Here is a 19,878-nt window from a genome sequence, read left to right on the forward strand (position 1 = left end):
CAATGCCTCCACTCAATCAGGGCTTGTGATTAGCAAGTGAAATCCCAATTGAGAAAACATTTCCATATACACAGTAATCCACACAGCAGAGTGTTCAAATGTCCATGTATTGAAGAAATAACATTCAGTAAGCCATACAACATAAGATATTTTCCTCAGGAACATGAAATCATTAGCAGTGTCTCTGTGTGTCTCAGTGAGGGGATGTTACAGCACTTACAGTCTGTTCTCCAGCAGGAAAATGTCTGTGTCTCCTCATGTCTCTCTTTTCCCCAGTCTTACCCAGAAATCCTTGCTCTGCTCTTTTTGATGACCTCATCCTTCTTGCAGAGAGAGAAAGAGAGCACAGCAGCCATATTGACAAAGGGCAAAAACAAACACTGCATAACAGGAATACACACTTGAAAGATGGGCAAAGAAATTATCACATCACTACACAAGCAAATGTAACAGTTAACAATCCCGGTGTTCCGTGAGAATTACCTACCCCGTGAGAATTACCTACCCCTCGTCACTTCCGGCCAGAAAGAGCTGAGCAGCGCAGCACTGCGCATGCTCAGAGCCCCGGATACGTGATGGAAGAACAGAGGAGGTTACTAGTGCGCAAGCGCACTAGTATGAAACGATCACGGTGTACCGTGAGAAAAACCTACCGACGCGGCGCTTACATAAAACAGCTGTGCGGCAATACGAATCATCTCCGCTCCTGTCCCGGTCACTTCCCTGCTCTCGGCAAGTAAATATAAAAGCGGCTTTCGGCTCCGTGATTTATGTTTTCATACAGCCGCTGCCGCTTTTATATTTACTATCCGAGATCAGGGAAGTGACAGTGACAGGAGCGGAGATGATTTGTATTGCAGCCCAGCTGTTTTAATGTACCCGCTTCATTACATACAGTGCCGAGTACTGGAAGTGACGGGGGGTAGGTTTTTCTCACGGGTAGGTAATTCTCACGTAACACCGGCATTCTAGAAACGTAACTATTTTTTGAAACAGTTAAATAGACTGATTTTGGTTTTTGATTTTGTTTTTGTGAAGTTTTTAGCACATGTCACTTTATTCACGAAAATATTTGCTAATATAGCAAAGTCACTTTATTATATATATTCAAATGTATATAAATTTTAGCACATATTCATTTATGAATTGTTTAATCTAGGGCTGTTAGCAGAACGGCCTTTACAAACTCAGCAGTGCCTAAAAATGTTGAGCAACTGAGCATGTGCAGAGCAGGGTGAGACAGTATATTAATGCGTTTTAAACATTTTAGGCACTTATTTTTAATGTTTGACATAGCTATACCTGCAAAAGGGGCCAGCCTGAAGTGATCTAGCAGGACTTAAAGCGGAACCCCACCCAAAAGGAAAAGCTCCACTTGTTTGCTTTATCCCCCCGTCCGCTGCCACATTTGGCACCTTTTGGTACCCTCTCCCACTTCCGGGTAGGATCGCTGCAATCGTTGTGCGGCGATCTACGTAATTTCAGGCCCCTCCTCCTTCCCTTAGTGAAGATGACGGTGCCTGCAGCTGGAGGCAATGGACGGATCGGCTTGGGGTGCCGACATCGTGGGATCCCTGGACAGGCAAGTGTCCATATATTAAAAGTCAGCAGCTATCGTATTTGTAGCTGCTAACTTCATATTTTTTTTTTTCCCCAGAACGCCTCTTGAATTTTCTGATTAAAGTTCCACTTTAACCACTTGCTAATCACACGCCGCAGATGTACGGCGGCAGTCTGGCACTCCCAGGCAAAGTCCCGTACATGTACGGCGCTCGCCTGGAAAGGAGCTAGGGGGGCGATCGCGCGTCAGCGGGGAAGCTAGTGCGTGTGACAGGCGGCTCAGATGGCCACCGGCCACTCGCAATCCCCCGCCGCTGACAGAGAAGGATGGACGGCTGATGTAAACACAGCTGTCCGTACTTCTCCCTGAAGTGATCACAGATGTCATGTGATCCTGCTATATAGGATCACATGCCTCTGTGATGCCTTCACAAGCCATGCCCCCCCACAGTTAGAATCGCGCCCCTAGGGTCACATTTAACCCCGTGATCACCCATACTGTTAACCCCTTCCCTGCCAGTGTCATTATTACAGTAACAGTGCATATTTTTAGCACTGATTACTATAGTAATGTCACTGGTACCCCCAAAAGTGTCAAAAATGTCAGTTAGGGGTCCGATCTGTCCACTGCAATGTAGCAGTCCTGCAAAAAATCGCAGATCGCTGCCATTACTAGTAAAAAAAAAACAATACAAATGCCATAAATCTTTCCCGTAGTTAGTAAACCCAATAACTTTTGAGAAAACCAATCAAAATGCGCTTATTGCAATTTTTTTTACCAAGAATATGTAGCAGAAAACAAATTGGCCGAAAATGTTATACAATTTTGTTTTTTACATTTTTTTTGGAGAATTTCATATAAAAGAATGTAAAAAATATTGTTCTTTTTTCAAAATTTCGTTCTTCTTTTGTTTATAGCGCAAAAAATAAAAATCGCAAAGGTGATCAAATACCACCAAAAGAAAGCTCTGTTTGTGGGGAAAAAAGGATGTCAATTTAGTTTGGGTACAGCATCGCACGACCGCGCAATTGTCCATTAAAATCATGCAGTGCAAAATCGCAAAATAGGGCCTGGTCATTGAGCAGCCAAAAAGTGGTTAAGAACCGCCCCAAATACATTCACTGCGGCAGGGCGGCCCTTAAGCACAAAATCACGTACCTGTACATGATTGTTTCCTCTGGCTCTAGGGGGCGCGCACACCCCCCCCCCGGAGCCGCGCTTCCGCTGTTATTGGACACAGCAGGAGCCAATTGCCAGGCTGCGGCCACCCACGATCGTTCAGAGGAGTGACAGAATGGCGGTCTGTTCAAGGCTGTCTTTAATATTGATTGGAACCTGGGCACACATTTTCTTCGGGCCCACCCCCCCCGAATCCACTTATCAACTATTTGCGGGCAGCGTGGGCTAAAGGGGCAGCTGCTTGGGCCCCACAACAATGACTAGGCCTGGGACAGCTGCCCCTTTTACCCTGCTTTAAAGATGGCCCTGGGTGGGAGGGGGGTGGGAATCCTCCTGCAAAAATTATACCTAGATCGTCTGTCTATGTAAAAAAGGCAGGCTGTCATTCTGTCAGACAGCAAGACAAATCTTGTGTTCCTACTATTCAGAAACACGGATCTCTCTTCTCCTGCAGTCAGTCCATTCCCCCACACAGTTAGAAAGTACTCCCTATGAGCACACTTAACCCTTTCATCGCCCCTGATGTTAACCTCTTCCCTGCCAGTGTAATTTATGCAGTGACAGTGCATTTAAAAAAAAATAAAAATCACAGAGGTGATCAAATACCACCAAAAGAAAGCTCTATTTGTGGTTAAAAAGGGCATCAATTTTATTTGGGTACAGTGTTGCACGACCGCGCATTTGTCAGGTAAAGTAATGCAGTGCCGAATTGCAAAAAAAGGCCTGGTCATTAAAGCATTTGTATCCTCACCGAAACCCCCCCCCCCCAAAAAAAAAAAAAAAACCCTGCAGGACAAAGGCATAATGAGCTAGTATGCATTGCATACTAGCTCATTATGAATTACTTACCTTAAAGTGGAGTTCCACCCATTTTTAATAAATTGGATTACATAAATGTATGTAATCCCCTTTAAAACGACTTTTACCAATGGAAATTTTTTTTTTTCTTGTTGCTAGTAAATACCTTATTTTCTGCTTTATTTATCCTCTTCTCACTTCCGGGTCCGGTCGGCGATTACGTCATTCGGCAATTCGCAGTGTGTGCTGGGATGTATTTCAGGGCATGAAATCTTGCATTATTACACGGGAGATGAGCTGTACTGCGTGCTCTGCCCCACCTCCGCCCCGCCTCCTCTCAGTGAGCTCAGTGAGGATATAATGCTTTCAGTCCTCGCTCACTGAGAGGAGGCGGGGCGGAGGCGGGGCGGAGCACGGCCTCAATACACTACATACATACAGCTTACTGAGAGGAGGCGGGGCGGAGGTGGGGCGGAGGCGGGGCAGAGCACGCAGTACAGCTCATCTCCTGTGAAATAATGCGAGATTTCATGCCCTGAAACATCCCAGCAACCACACTGCGAATTGCCGAATGACGTAATCGCCGACCGGACCCGGAAGTGAGAAGAGGATAAATAAAGCAGAAAATAAGGTATTTACTAGCAAAAAAAATAAAAAAAACTTTCCATTGGTAAAAGTCGTTTTAAAGGGGATTACATACATCTAAAGTGACTAAAATGGGTGGAACTCCACTTTAAAGAGGAGTTCCACCCAAAAGTGGAACTTCCGCTTTAGGTAGTCCTAGCCCCCTGACATGCCACATTTGGCATTTAATTTTTTTGGGGGGGAGCGGGTACCTAGTTTTGACAGGTACCCCCTCCCACTACCGCTCGGAGCGCCGCGGTGCCCTGAGCGGGAAGTTCTCCTCTCCCCCTCCCTCCCTGCAATCTTCTGGGACATGTCAGAGGTCCCAGAAGATTGCTGGCCAATCAAGACATGCAGCGCAACTCGCGCATGCGCAGTGCGTACCCGGCTGTGAAGTCGCAAACTGTCACAGCCGGGTGCCCACACTAGTGACGCTGGCGCCGCCAAGACCAGAGGGAGAGGATCAAGGCTTCGGGCGGCCACATCGATGGATCGTGGGACAGGTGAGTGTGTGTTTATTAAAAGTCAGAAGATACACTTTTTGTAGCTGCTGACTTTTAATAAACACAGAAAAGGCTGGAACTTCGCTTTAACATGAAGCCCCCCAATGGTCGCCCGGACATCGCTGAGGGAGCTGTCATGTTCCCTCGGCGTTCGTCGGCTCCAGCGCTGTGAGTGGCCGGAGCCGCGATGACGTCACTCCCGAGCATGCGCGTGGGAGTCACTTTTTCCGGCAAGGAGACGGCAAAGAGCTCTGAATGTCCGCCGGACCTTCAAAGCGCATGCGCCGCTGGTTTCAGCAGCTGTATGCAGATATTAATTTTACCTACATGGCGTAGGTAAAAGAAATCTTTACCACTTCAGCCCTGAAAGGTTTTTCCCTCTTAAAGCGGAAGCATTGTCGCTTTTTTACCTTTTACCTACAGGTAAGAATATAATAAGGCTTGCCTGTAGGTAAAAAAGCGGCAATGCTTCCGCTTTAATCACTTGCCGACTGCTGCACGACTATTTACGTCGGCAGTCAGCCCCTCACAGGCAAAGTGACGTAGGGCTATGTCACTAGCCTGTAAGGGTTTTGGGAGCGAGCGTGCGCCGCCGGTCTCGGACCCCCCCCCCCCGCGCGTGTGCCCGGCGGACCTGATGTTCGTCCGTGACAGCGGGAGAAAGGCAGGCGGCTAATGTAAACAAAGCCGCCTGTCATTCTCCCCTGTGTAAGAATGGAGATCAAACAGTTCTTCTATCGCAAAACAGGCCCTGGTCAGGAAGGGGGTAAAATCTTCCGGGGCTTAAGTGGTAAAGATTTCTTTTACCTACGCCATGAGTCAATTAATAATACAGAGACTGCAAAAAACTGTCAGGGTTTAACCCCCTCCTTACTCTATCCATAAGTAAAGAAAATTTGGATTTAGAAAAAAAAGTCAGAAGAGAACCAACAGAAAACCAAACTGACAAAGAATCACTTCCAGCCAATCAGCTGCTCCTTTTCTTCAGTTCTTTAGTGTTTCATCAGTTTTAAAACAACTCAACACGTGATTGGTGGAGGGCAGAAACCAACTATCGGTCAGTAAATGAGTTAGATAACAGTAACACAGTATGGTAGGAGAGCGAAAAGGGGCGGGGTGACGAGGGCATGTGACGTTCAGAACACGCTGACAAATAAGCAGAGCGCTCTTCACATGTTCTGTGCCAAGTCCGGGAGGCCACGCCTCTCAGCCAATCAACACACTCGTAGGTCTGGCTCCGACCAGTGGTTATCCGGGATGGTAGGGGGTGGGGAGTTCATTCTGTAGAGTGAAGCCGGGCCGGCTGGGTGTACTGCCCAGAGATGATAAGGCAGTGCAAAGCCGGGCTGCTCCTAAGCAGGTGAGATAACAGCTTTTTATTGTATTCTTCTCTTCAAACTTTGTGTTCATGGGGTGCTGAGTGTGTGCTGCTAATTCTATTCATGTGTCTACACGTGCTGGACAGTGCATGCTTTATTACTGCTCCCATGCTGGAAAGGTAACCTCTCTGTACAGTGCCAGGCTGTAATGGCAGAGTCTGCTAGAACATGGGAAACTCTCATCTGTCCTACTATAGCAACCCTCACACAGCATGAGTCCAGCAAGGTCACCCCATAGAGAGAGAATCTTGTTTTCATAGAGAGAGTGAGAACCTAATGTCACCTAGAGAGCGAGAGAGAGACTGTCTAAGCCTACAGAACTGTGAGAACCTACCATCACCCAGAGAGAGAGAGAGAGAGTATGAGAGTGCCTGCTGTCACCGAGACAGAGAGAGACTGTCATCATATAGAGAGTGAGAACCTAATGTCACCTACAGAGCGAGAGAAAGACTGTCTTTGCCTACAGAGAGAGCGTGAGAGAAACTACCATCACCCAGAGAGAGAGGGAGCATGAGAGTGCCTGCTGTCTCTGAGAGAGAGAGAGAGAGAGAGAGAGACTGTCATCACCCAGAGAGAGAGAGAGAGAGGCTGTCCTCACCCGGAGGGAGGGAGAGCAAGGCTGTCCTCACCCGGAGAGAGGGAGAGCGAGGCTGTCCTCACCCGGAGAGAGGGAGAGCGAGGCTGTCCTCACCCGGAGAGAGGGAGAGCGAGGCTGTCCTCACCCGGAGGGAGAGAGAGCGAGGCTGTCCTCACCCGGAGGGAGAGAGAGCGAGGCTGTCCTCACCCGGAGGGAGAGAGAGCGAGGCTGTCCTCACCCGGAGGGAGAGAGAGCGAGGCTGTCCTCACCCGGAGGGAGAGAGAGCGAGGCTGTCCTCACCCGGAGGGAGAGAGAGCGAGGCTGTCCTCACCCGGAGGGAGAGAGAGCGAGGCTGTCCTCACCCGGAGGGAGAGAGAGCGAGGCTGTCCTCACCCGGAGGGAGAGAGAGCGAGGCTGTCCTCACCCGGAGGGAGAGAGAGCGAGGCTGTCCTCACCCGGAGGGAGAGAGAGCGAGGCTGTCCTCACCCGGAGGGAGAGAGAGCGAGGCTGTCCTCACCCGGAGAGAGGGAGAGCGACGCTGTACTCACCCGGAGAGAGGGAGAGCGACGCTGTACTCACCCGGAGAGAGGGAGAGCGACGCTGTACTCACCCGGAGAGAGGGAGAGCGACGCTGTACTCACCCGGAGAGAGGGAGAGCGAGGCTGTCCTCACCCGGAGAGAGGGAGAGCGAGGCTGTCCTCACCCGGAGAGAGGGAGAGCGAGGCTGTCCTCACCCGGAGAGAGGGAGAGCGAGGCTGTCCTCACCCGGAGAGAGGGAGAGCGAGGCTGTCCTCACCCGGAGAGAGGGAGAGCGAGGCTGTCCTCACCCGGAGAGAGGGAGAGCGAGGCTGTCCTCACCCGGAGAGAGGGAGAGCGAGGCTGTCCTCACCCGGAGAGAGGGAGAGCGAGGCTGTCCTCACCCGGAGAGAGGGAGAGCGAGGCTGTCCTCACCCGGAGAGAGGGAGAGCGAGGCTGTCCTCACCCGGAGAGAGGGAGAGCGAGGCTGTCCTCACCCGGAGGGAGAGAGAGCGAGGCTGTCCTCACCCGGAGGGAGAGAGAGCGAGGCTGTCCTCACCCGGAGGGAGGGAGAGCGAGGCTGTCCTCACCCGGAGGGAGAGAGAGCGAGGCTGTCCTCACCCGGAGGGAGGGAGAGCGAGGCTGTCCTCACCCGGAGGGAGGGAGAGCGAGGCTGTCCTCACCCGGAGGGAGGGAGAGCGAGGCTGTCCTCACCCGGAGGGAGGGAGAGCGAGGCTGTCCTCACCCGGAGGGAGGGAGAGCGAGGCTGTCCTCACCCGGAGGGAGAGAGAGCGAGGCTGTCCTCACCCGGAGGGAGGGAGAGCGAGGCTGTCCTCACCCGGAGGGAGGGAGAGCGAGGCTGTCCTCACCCGGAGGGAGAGAGAGCGAGGCTGTCCTCACCCGGAGGGAGGGAGAGCGAGGCTGTCCTCACGCGGAGGGAGGGAGAGCGAGGCTGTCCTCACCCGGAGGGAGGGAGAGCGAGGCTGTCCTCACCCGGAGGGAGGGAGAGCGAGGCTGTCCTCACCCGGAGGGAGGGAGAGCGAGGCTGTCCTCACCCGGAGGGAGGGAGAGCGAGGCTGTCCTCACTCAGAGAGAAACTGTCATCACCCAGAGAGAGAGGGCGAGAGACTATCGTAACCCAGAGAGAAAGACTGTCATCACCTAGAGTGGGAGAGCACCAGAGAGAGGGACAGTCTTTCTCTCTGTAGGTGATGACAGTCTCTGTCTCTGTGATGACAGTCATCACCAAGAGAGAGAGAGACTGTCATCACCTTGAGAGAGAGCAGGAGAGCACGAGAGAGAGACTGTCATCACCTAGAGAGCGAGCATGAGAGAGAGGCTGTCATCACCTAGAGAGCGAGCACGAGAGAGACACTGTCATCGCCTAGAGAGCGAGCATGAGAGAGAGAGGCTGTCATCGCCTAGAGAGCGAGCATGAGAGAGAGAGGCTGTCATCGCCTAGAGAGCGAGCATGAGAGAGAGAGACTGTCATCGCCTAGAGAGCGAGCATGAGAGAGAGAGAGAGACTGTCATCGCCTAGAGAGCGAACATGAGAGAGAGACTGTCATCGCCTAGAGAGCGAGCATGAGAGAGAGACTGTCATCGCCTAGAGAGCGAGCATGAGAGAGAGACTGTCATCGCCTAGAGAGCGAGCATGAGAGAGAGAGGCTGTCATCGCCTAGAGAGCGAGCATGAGAGAGAGAGGCTGTCATTGCCTAGAGAGCGAGCATGAGAGAGACTGTCATTGCCTAGAGAGTGAGCATGAGAGAGAGAGACTGTCATCGCCTAGAGAGAGAGAGACTGTCATCGCCTAGAGAGAGAGAGACTGTCATCGCCTAGAGAGAGAGAGACTGTCATCGCCTAGAGAGAGAGAGACTGTCATCGCCTAGAGAGAGAGAGAGACTGTCATCGCCTAGAGAGAGAGACTGTCATCGCCTAGAGAGCGAGCATGAGAGAGAGAGAGAGACTGTCATCGCCTAGAGAGCGAACATGAGAGAGAGAGACTGTCATCGCCTAGAGAGCGAGCATGAGAGAGAGACTATCATCGCCTAGAGAGCGAGCATGAGAGAGAGAGACTGTCATCGCCTAGAGAGCGAGCATGAGAGAGAGAGAGACTGTCATCGCCTAGAGAGCGAGCATGAGAGAGAGAGAGACTGTCATCGCCTAGAGAGCGAGCATGAGAGAGAGAGAGACTGTCATCGCCTAGAGAGCGGGCATGAGAGAGAGAGACTGTCATCGCCTAGAGAGCGAGCATGAGAGAGAGAGAGAGAGAGACTGTCATTGCCTAGAGAGCGAGCATGAGAGAGAGAGAGACTGTCATTGCCTAGAGTGTCATTGCCTAGAGAGCGAGCATGAGAGAGAGAGAGAGACTGTCATCGCCTAGAGAGCGAGCATGAGAGAGAGAGAGAGACTGTCATCGCCTAGAGAGCGAGCATGAGAGAGAGAGACTGTCATCGCCTAGAGAGCGAGCATGAGAGAGAGAGACTGTCATCGCCTAGAGAGCGAGCATGAGAGAGAGAGAGAGAGAGACTGTCATCGCCTAGAGAGCGAACATGAGAGAGAGACTGTCATCGCCTAGAGAGCGAGCATGAGAGAGAGACTGTCATCGCCTAGAGAGCGAGCATGAGAGAGAGACTGTCATCGCCTAGAGAGCGAGCATGAGAGAGAGACTGTCATCGCCTAGAGAGCGAGCATGAGAGAGAGACTGTCATCGCCTAGAGAGCGAGCATGAGAGAGAGAGGCTGTCATTGCCTAGAGAGCGAGCATGAGAGAGAGAGAGACTGTCATTGCCTAGAGAGTGAGCATGAGAGAGAGAGACTGTCATCGCCGAGAGAGACTGTCATCGCCTAGAGAGAGAGAGACTGTCATCGCCTAGAGAGAGAGAGAGAGACTGTCATCGCCTAGAGAGAGAGAGACTGTCATCGCCTAGAGAGCGAGCATGAGAGAGAGAGAGAGAGAGACTGTCATCGCCTAGAGAGTGAGCATGAGAGAGAGAGACTGTCATCGCCTAGAGAGCGAGCATGAGAGAGAGACTATCATCGCCTAGAGAGCGAGCATGAGAGAGAGAGACTGTCATCGCCTAGAGAGCGAGCATGAGAGAGAGAGAGAGACTGTCATCGCCTAGAGAGCGAGCATGAGAGAGAGAGAGACTGTCATCGCCTAGAGAGCGGGCATGAGAGAGAGAGAGACTGTCATTGCCTAGAGTGTCATTGCCTAGAGAGCGAGCATGAGAGAGAGACTGTCATCGCCTAGAGAGCGAGCATGAGAGAGAGAGAGAGACTGTCATCGCCTAGAGAGCGAGCATGAGAGAGAGACTGTCATCGCCTAGAGAGCGAGCATGAGAGAGAGAGACTGTCATCGCCTAGAGTGTCATTGCCTAGAGAGCGAGCATGAGAGAGAGACTGTCATCGCCTAGAGAGCGAGCATGAGAGAGAGAGAGAGAGAGACTGTCATTGCCTAGAGAGCGAGCATGAGAGAGAGAGAGACTGTCATCGCCTAGAGAGCGAGCATGAGAGAGAGAGAGACTGTCATTGCCTAGAGTGTCATTGCCTAGAGAGCGAGCATGAGAGAGAGACTGTCATCGCCTAGAGAGCGAGCATGAGAGAGAGAGAGAGAGAGACTGTCATTGCCTAGAGAGCGAGCATGAGAGAGAGAGAGACTGTCATCGCCTAGAGAGCGAGCATGAGAGAGAGAGAGACTGTCATTGCCTAGAGTGTCATTGCCTAGAGAGCGAGCATGAGAGAGAGACTGTCATCGCCTAGAGAGCGAGCATGAGAGAGAGAGAGAGACTGTCATCGCCTAGAGAGCGAGCATGAGAGAGAGACTGTCATCGCCTAGAGAGCGAGCATGAGAGAGAGGCTGTCATCGCCTAGAGAGTGAGCATGAGAGAGAGAGACTGTCATCGCCGAGAGAGACTGTCATCGCCTAGAGAGAGAGAGAGACTGTCATCGCCTAGAGAGAGAGAGAGACTGTCATCGCCTAGAGAGAGAGAGACTGTCATCGCCTAGAGAGCGAGCATGAGAGAGAGAGAGAGAGACTGTCATCGCCTAGAGAGCGAGCATGAGAGAGAGAGAGACTGTCATCGCCTAGAGAGCGGGCATGAGAGAGAGAGAGACTGTCATTGCCTAGAGTGTCATTGCCTAGAGAGCGAGCATGAGAGAGAGACTGTCATCGCCTAGAGAGCGAGCATGAGAGAGAGAGAGAGACTGTCATCGCCTAGAGAGCGAGCATGAGAGAGAGACTGTCATCGCCTAGAGAGCGAGCATGAGAGAGAGAGACTGTCATCGCCTAGAGTGTCATTGCCTAGAGAGCGAGCATGAGAGAGAGACTGTCATCGCCTAGAGAGCGAGCATGAGAGAGAGAGAGAGAGAGACTGTCATCGCCTAGAGAGAGAGAGACTGTCATCGCCTAGAGAGAGAGAGAGACTGTCATCGCCTAGAGAGAGAGAGACTGTCATCGCCTAGAGAGCGAGCATGAGAGAGAGAGAGAGAGACTGTCATCGCCTAGAGAGCGAGCATGAGAGAGAGAGACTGTCATCGCCTAGAGAGTGAGCATGAGAGAGAGACTGTCATCGCCTAGAGAGCGAGCATGAGAGAGAGACTATCATCGCCTAGAGAGCGAGCATGAGAGAGAGAGACTGTCATCGCCTAGAGAGCGAGCATGAGAGAGAGACTGTCATCGCCTAGAGAGCGAGCATGAGAGAGAGAGAGAGACTGTCATCGCCTAGAGAGCGGGCATGAGAGAGAGAGACTGTCATCGCCTAGAGAGCGAGCATGAGAGAGAGAGACTGTCATTGCCTAGAGAGCGAGCATGAGAGAGAGAGAGACTGTCATTGCCTAGAGTGTCATTGCCTAGAGAGCGAGCATGAGAGAGAGACTGTCATCGCCTAGAGAGCGAGCATGAGAGAGAGAGAGAGACTGTCATCGCCTAGAGAGCGAGCATGAGAGAGAGACTGTCATCGCCTAGAGAGCGAGCATGAGAGAGAGAGAGGCTGTCATCGCCTAGAGAGCGAGCATGAGAGAGAGAGGCTGTCATCGCCTAGAGAGCGAGCATGAGAGAGAGAGACTGTCATCGCCTAGAGAGCAGGCATGAGAGAGAGAGACTGTCATCGCCTAGAGAGAAAACATGAGAGAGAGAGAGGGAGGGGTGGTCATCACCTAGAGAAAGAGCATGAGAAACTGTAATAGCCGAGAGAAGCTGATCACCTAGAGAGAGCTTGTCATCACCTTGAGAGAAAAGTACGAGAGAAAGTGAGGCTGTCATCAGAGAGAGAGCATGAGTAATGAGAGGGACAGACTGCCATCACATAGAACGAGTGAGTGAGAGACTGTCGTCGCATAGAGAGAGAGATCAAGTGCGAGAGACTGTTTATAAGAGAGCGAGAGAGAGCCTGTCCTTTCATACATTCGTCACCTAGGCATCTAGAGAGACGCAGCTTGCCATCACCTACACATCTAGAGAGGGAGAGACAGCCTGCCATCACCTAAACATCTAGAGAGAGACAGCCTGCTGTTGTCTACGCACTTAGAGAGAGAGACAGCCTGCCGTCGCCTACGCACTTAGAGAGAGAGACAGCCTGCCGTCACCTACGCACCTAGAGAGAGACAGCCTGCTGTCACCTACGCACCTAGAGAGAGACAGCCTGCCATCACCTACGCACCTAGAGAGACACAGCCTGCCTGCACCTAGAAAGAGCCTTTTTGTATACAGAGAGAGTCTGCTGTTGCCTAGACACCTAAAGAGCCTATTATCACTTAGAGAGAACAAGAGAGAGCCTGCTATCTGTTAGGCCCCATACACATGGGCCAAATGTTGGGAGACATCGGCCAGTTCCTAAAAAAATAAAAACGACCGACATTCGACCTGTGTGTATGCCACCCTGTCCGAAAGAAGCTGGCCGAGCATGCTGGAAAACCAGCAGCCGACAACTCCCGATCAGGGCTCTGAGCCGGTGGCGGAGATCGCTGATCAGTGTTCTGATGGGGGGGGGGGGGGGGGGGGTCCTCCTCCCATCAGAACACAACAGCTCAGCAGGGAAGATCGCTATACTAACTTTGCATAGATGACAGTTTTTTTTTTTTTTTTTTAACCTAGTATTAAAAAATCTCATAGTCTGTACCAGGCTTAAGGCAGCTAGACAGAGTATGCCCGCTGTCAGCTCTTACCTTTCCTTCTCTCCATTGCTCCATTTGACTGCTGTCATATGAGAGTGGTGATGATGGGCTGCACATTCTCCTCTATACCTATGCCAGGTATTTTCTTCATATTGGATGGATAAATGTGGTGCTTTGTTAAAGTGGTTGTTAAGCCACTATGTTATCTTTACACCATCCCCTCCTATAGATTACAACCTGTATTCTACTTCCTGCTCTTATTTAAAAAAAAAAAAAAAAAAAATTTTCTACCTGTTTTTTACAGCTCCTGTCGGAGCTCACGTGACTCCCGGCTCTCTTCTCCCCCTGTCTGACATCTCCAGCAGACGGGGCCAAGAACTTCCTCTGATGTCAGACGGGGGAAAAAGAGGAGAGAGGCGGGAGTCACGTGAGCGCCGATAGGAGCTGTGAAAATGGGCAGAAATTTTTTTTTTTAAATAAAGCAAAGGAACTAAGATCCAGGTTGTAATCTAAAGCCTCGTACACACGCAACGATTGTTGGCCGGGAATTTTCGGCCACCGTCCGATCGGCCAATTATCGGCAGACAAAAATCAGATGAGCAAGACTGGGCATGCTCAGAGAAGAAAAAACACACGGAAAGTAAACCAGCACATGACATCACTTCTGAAGTTGGATTTTGTTGGCCGAGAAAATTCGTGTGCAGTCTAGAGCACAATTCAACCAACACAACAACACTGGACAAAAGACGGCCGATAGGTCGGCCAACAATCGGTGCGTGTGTACGAGGCATAACAGAGGGGATGGTGTAAAGATCGCATAGTTTTGTAGCAGCGGGGAGGGGAGCAGAGCAATGCTAGTCAGAGCTGACAGGGGGAGGGGGGAGGAACACACAGGAGACAGGGAGCAGGGCTGCGGATGACGGGAGGCACCTACTCTGACCACGGTGTCAGGGCTCAGCAACCATGATACACCATGGTCAGTGTACAGAGGGGAGGGTAGAAGCTGGCAGGATCAGCCAGGTTTTTTTTTTTTTTTTTTTTTTGCAGGCGATGCAGGGGGCCAAATTGCACAGCACAAGCACTGTGCTGTATATCCTGCTTTAGGGGACAGAACTTTTTTTTTGGATAACAAACTCTAAAACTGTTTTCTTTAAGAGCAGATGGCTGCCATCCTTTCCAACATTTTAATTCAAGGAGTCTAGTTTAGTATAGTTAGTATAAAATGCAGAATTTCAAACCCAATTTTTTGTATCCCATGCAGAGAACATTTCCTCTTAAACAAGTTCCTTTCATAGATGTGTCAGGAATGTGGTCAGTGGAAGGGGCTCTGATCTCTGCCTTTGTTGATCCTACTTGATGGAGGTATGGCAGGGGCACGATTCAAATGAATTCTTTGCTCAGTTAATCTCCTCCATTCACTAAAGCAAAGTGTTGGAGGCATTCCCCGCAGGCATGAGCTACCGTATATATGAAGGATTTTATCTCCAAAAAAAATCCATCCATGTGAAATTGTGCAAGTGCGGGTGTTGAGCGGAATTCTTACCTGCGGCCCTGTGATTTGTTACAGAACAATCAGCTTTTGGCTATAGAAGGTGTGTAATCTTGTAGGTTGATCCAGACTAAATATTGTGCTCTATAAGGCTCCATGCAAACTAGTGTTTTTTTTTTTTTTTTTTAGCTCCTAGAAGCTGTTGTTGGCATTTTTTTCCTGCCTCCTAGAGGCTAGTGTTATCCTATGTGTTGACACACTACCACACTGCTTTAGCGTCTTCGAGCAGAAAAAAAACGTTTTTTTTTTAGTTTTTATAAATGTTTTTTTTTTTTTTTTTTAGCAGAAAATAAACCTTAAGCGCTGCTAAGCAATGGTTTCCAGCATTTTTTTTTTTCTCTTAGCCTGCGGCCCACTGACATCCTTAAAGTGTATGGCTGGATCTACACCGGGGGACATTTTTTTTTTTTTTTTTTTAATAAAGGACTTGTCAAAAACTGTGTTGTTGTGTTTATTTTGTTTTTATGTGATAAGTAGGGGTACTATGTACCCCTACGCTGGCGGCCGTCAGCTAACTGCAAAAATGCTGAATAGCTTTTTTTATCCAGCCTTTTTTTCAGCGATTTTTTTTTTTTAAAGTGTCTAGTGTGCATGGAGGTCTAATGCACGTGGGCAGAAATTATTTTTTTATGGGCATTTTTTTTTCTTGTCTGATCACATCTGTATTTCAGCCAATGTGCCCAGGTTTAGAACTTGTGGCGTAGAGCAGTGTTCAGGGGCATAAAAAAAATGGGCCAAAAGGGCGTTTAGAGGAGCTTACTGGCATAATTTAACCACTTCTGAACCGGAAGGATTTACCCCCTTAATGAGCAGGCCATTTTTTTTGCAATTTGGTACTGCGTGACTTTAACTGACATTTGCATGGTCATGCAATGCTGTACCCAAACTAAATTTACTTCCTTTTTTTCCCCAAATAGAGCTTTCTTTTGGTGGTATTTGATCACCTCTTCAGTTTTTATTTTTTGCGATATAAACAAAAAAAGAATAAAAATTTTGAGGCAGACAATAACATTTTCTACTTTTTCTTATAAAAAAATATCCAATAGACTCAATTTATGTCATATTTAGGCCAAAATGTATTTAGCTACATGTCTGATATAAAAAAAAAAAAAAAAAAAAAAATCTCAAGAAGCCTATATTTGTTGGTTTTGCGCAAAAGTTACAGCATCTACAAACTATGGTGTATATATTGGAATTTATGCAGCTTTTACTTTTAAGTGCAAAAATGGCAGGGCAGTACACCCCTCCCCCCCCCCCCCCCCAAATTCCCTTTTTTGGAAAGTAGACACCCCAAGGAAATTTCTGAGTGGCATGTTGAGCCAATTTAATATTTTTTTTCATTCAAGTTGTCATTGAAATTATATATTGCTCACTCATGCCATGGGTATATGTGGAATTTCACCCCAAAATACATTCTGCTGCTTTTGAACATGGGGATACCCCATGTGTGAGACTTTTTGGCAGTCTAGCCACGTACAGGACCCTAAAAACCAATCACTTCTGGCTTTCTAAGGGCAGGCATTGTTGATATCACTCCTCACTACCTATCACAGTTTCGGAGGCCATGAAAAAAAAAATTGTAATTTTACCAAAACTTATGGCAAAATATAAACTATTCCATGGACTCAACATGCCTCTCAGCAAATATCTTGGGGTGTCTACTTTCCAAAAAGGGATCATTTAGGGGTTGTTTGACCTGTCCTTGCATTTTATGCCCAATATCAGAAGCTTATGCCACACATCACCCACTCCCTTGAAGACCAATCCTTTTCTGATACTTTTTGTTTACATGAAAAAAAATTTATATATATATATTTTTTAACCAGAAAATTACCTTAAACCTCCAAACATTTTATATATAATATATATATTTTTTTAAAGCAGAGGCCCTACAGAACAAAATGGTGGGTGTTGCATTTTTTTTTTTGTCACACGATATTTGCGCAGAGATTTTCCAAACGCTGAGTACATGGATACAAAACACGATATGCTTTAAAATTGCGCACGCCCGTGCAGCGGCAACAAACTACGTACATTTTTAAAAACCATTACAGATTACCACTTTAGATTTACAGAGGCCTACTGCAAGAATTACTGCCCTCAATCTGACATTCGCTGCAATACCTCACATGCATGGCGCAATTGCTGTTTGCATATGACGCCAGACCGATGCTTGCGTTCGCCCCTTTTCGCGCAAATGCGGGGGGGACAGGGGCGCTTGATTTTTTTTTTTTTTTTTTTTTTTTCTGTGTTACTTATTTTGCTTTTTTATTTTATTTTGGCACCTTCCCTTTTCACATGTATATTTTATATAACTTTTTTTTTTAACATTTTAATTGTTATCACAGGGAATTTAAATATCCCCTATGATAGCAATAAGTAGTGACAGGTACACCTTTCCAAAAAAAAAAAAAAATTGGGGTCTATTGGACTCTAGATCTCTCCTCGTAAATGCTCGTAGCTTTCCGGTATCTTAGGCGATAGAGATGATTGGAGCCATTCTGGTCTCTAATCAGCTCTACGGTCAGCTGACCGAACCACCGGCTGCAGTCTCAGGTTAACCCGGTGGGACAGGAGAGCAATATAGCGGCTAATTATCTGCTATGATTGCTTTTACATTAAGCTGAAACGACGTTGATGAAGTAATCTCTGCCAAGAAAAGTTTAAAAAAAAAAAAAAATATATATATATATATATATATATATATATATATATATATATATATATATATAGCTTCGCCATATATGCTCTTTTTAACTGCGGTGATGAAATCACCTCCTGCAGCGCTACAATTATTGATTACGTATATGGTGAGAGCAAACTATGTTGCTGTCAGAATAAACAAATTGACTGCTGTCAATCAAAGCCAGTGATGGGGGGGGGGGGGGGCAGGGCCAAGTCCTGCCGTCTGTGTTTATAGATGCAGCAGCAGGGCTTGGGAATGAGCAGGGACGAGTACCCCTAAAGGAAGCGGCTTTTTGTGGGAGCACTGGACGGAGAGAAGGAGCCAGGAGCGCCAGCGGAAGAGATGTTCATTTAAAAAAAAATTGAAAAAATCAATTTCAATCACTTTAACAGTTTGTAAAGGAAATACATTTTACAGGCTACAGAAATACTCTTGTAGTGTCTTCTGTCAAGCTTGGGGTGAGCTACACAGAGGACTGCATGCAGGGACTACAAAGAACAACCAATTTTATGTGATTTTTAGCACAGTTGCAGTGTTTACTAACTCACTGCTTGCTTGCATTTGCTTTCACCTAGTTCCTGGCGTATCACATGTAGTATGTGTAAATTGTTGGAGTTTTTCCTGCTGTCTAAATATTTAATGCATTCTACAAATAGAGAACCACTACCGTGCAATGCATAATTTTTTTTTTTCTTTTGTAGAGCTATAGTTGCGAATTCATGGAGGTGGAAAGCAAGCTCTGCATCCGAAAGGGCACTGAATTATAAAACTGGCCAAGTTATTCATGGATTCACGGTGAATGAGGTAATGCCGTGGCATTAACATGAGGCACAACATGTTTGTATCAAGTGTGTATTGTGTGTGGCCCTCTCTGTTATAGAGGCAAGGATAATATGCAAACTTCAGTATCCCCGGGCAGGCAATTAGAATAAAGTTTACTGATGTCATTTCTTTAAAATATATTTCTATTACCTGCATTCATGGACACAGCTCTCTTTTGTTCTTGACTATAGAGTTTATTGGGGCCATCTACAGGGTAGGACACTAGGCGGAAAACAAACTCAGCGTTGCCTATGGGCACTCCTAACTGGTATAAACCTCCTCTCTTCTATAGGTAGACCTGTTTGGGTGGTTTTTGTTTGCCCACTCCTCATTGAGACACTGCTTTGGGAAATACCTATGGTCAAGAATAGAAAAGAACTGTGTCTGTCAATGAACTTAAGCGAAAACAGGATTTCTCTTACGTCCTCCGACAGTCGCCGCCTCCTCTAAGTCATCACTGTTGGGTATTGACTTCCCATCCGCAGGAATAGCTAGGCATATAGACTTAGTCCAAAGACAAAAGGCATTAGCATATACACACCCATGGGGGCTGTCCCATCTGGTCAATACCCCCCCTGCATCACCACTCCCAAGTTTGGTAGCATAGCAGTAGGTAAGAAGAACCCCAAAAGAGGGGCGGGGGTGGCGACTGTCGGAGGACTCAGAGAAAGGAATTTTTACAGGTAAGATTTTACAAAAATTCTGTTTTCTCTTTCATTCACTGACTGACACAGCTCCATGTCTTCAGACCATTGGGATTTATGCTGCTCTCTCTTCAGGAGTAGGACTAGGAGGAAACCTATTTGGTTACACCCCTGGGGCAGTTCCAGTGGGTATACCATCACTTCCTGCTTTAGGACTTCAGTTTTTTCTGCCTAGTTAAGAGTAAGGACCTGGCTCAACACCCTTCTAAGCTGGTGGATCAGTTGATCCAGGGGTTACAGTATATTTGTGATGCATCCTTGGATGCGGCCCCCTTGGCCAGCAGGGTTTCTGTGACGGTGGTGATCCTTCGCCGCATGATATGGTTGAAGTACTGATTGGTCTACCAGGCTTCTAAAAAGGTGCTGACTGACCTTCCTTTTGTAGGTGACTGTTCGGTGCCTCTATAGAAGAGATTATTAAGGGTCTTACGGGAGATAAGAGTACGTTGCTTTCACAGGTTGCTAGGAGCAGGGAACCTCGTCGTAAACGTGGTCCTTTCTTCTCGGCTCACAAGCGGCCCTTTCATCCCTCTGGATCACAGGAAAAGGGTTTGAGATCCCCCGTAACTTTGTGGTAGGCTCCAATAGACACTGGAATGGAAGTCCAAAGCGGGCACTTCTGGTTCCGCAGACAAGCCTTCACCAGCCTGAAGTCGCCCTCACCTGCATCTGGGGTGGGGGGGCTTTTTTTGTCTTTTTCCGGATCCGTGGACCTTGCTCATTCAGAACAAATGGGTCCACGAGCTGATTCAAGTTTGGTTACAGGATCGAGTTTCGGTCCTTGCCTCCACCATGGTTCTTTCCTTCCAACTTACTCCTGTCTCGCGAGTGGCTATAGGGCCTCTACGGAGCAGTGCTGTACCTGTT

The 19,878-nt window shown here is 48.4% G+C and overlaps 1 protein-coding gene across 1 annotated transcript in view; it reads left to right on the forward strand.

Moving 5' to 3' along the window:
* Positions 1-5,877: 5,877 nt before the first annotated feature.
* PITRM1 (pitrilysin metallopeptidase 1) overlaps positions 5,878-19,878 on the forward strand; it is a 134,220-nt gene continuing 120,219 nt past the window's right edge. Inside the window, exons 1-2 of the mRNA XM_082258265.1 lie at positions 5,878-6,025; positions 18,187-18,289. Coding sequence (XP_082114391.1) covers positions 5,988-6,025; positions 18,187-18,289 — 141 coding nt within the window. The 5' untranslated portion in view covers positions 5,878-5,987. The remainder of the gene's footprint in view (positions 6,026-18,186; positions 18,290-19,878) is intronic.

Source organism: Pelophylax lessonae (genome assembly GCF_965119305.1).
Source record: "Pelophylax lessonae genome assembly, chromosome: 5".
Taxonomy (NCBI): Eukaryota; Metazoa; Chordata; class Amphibia; order Anura; family Ranidae; genus Pelophylax; species Pelophylax lessonae.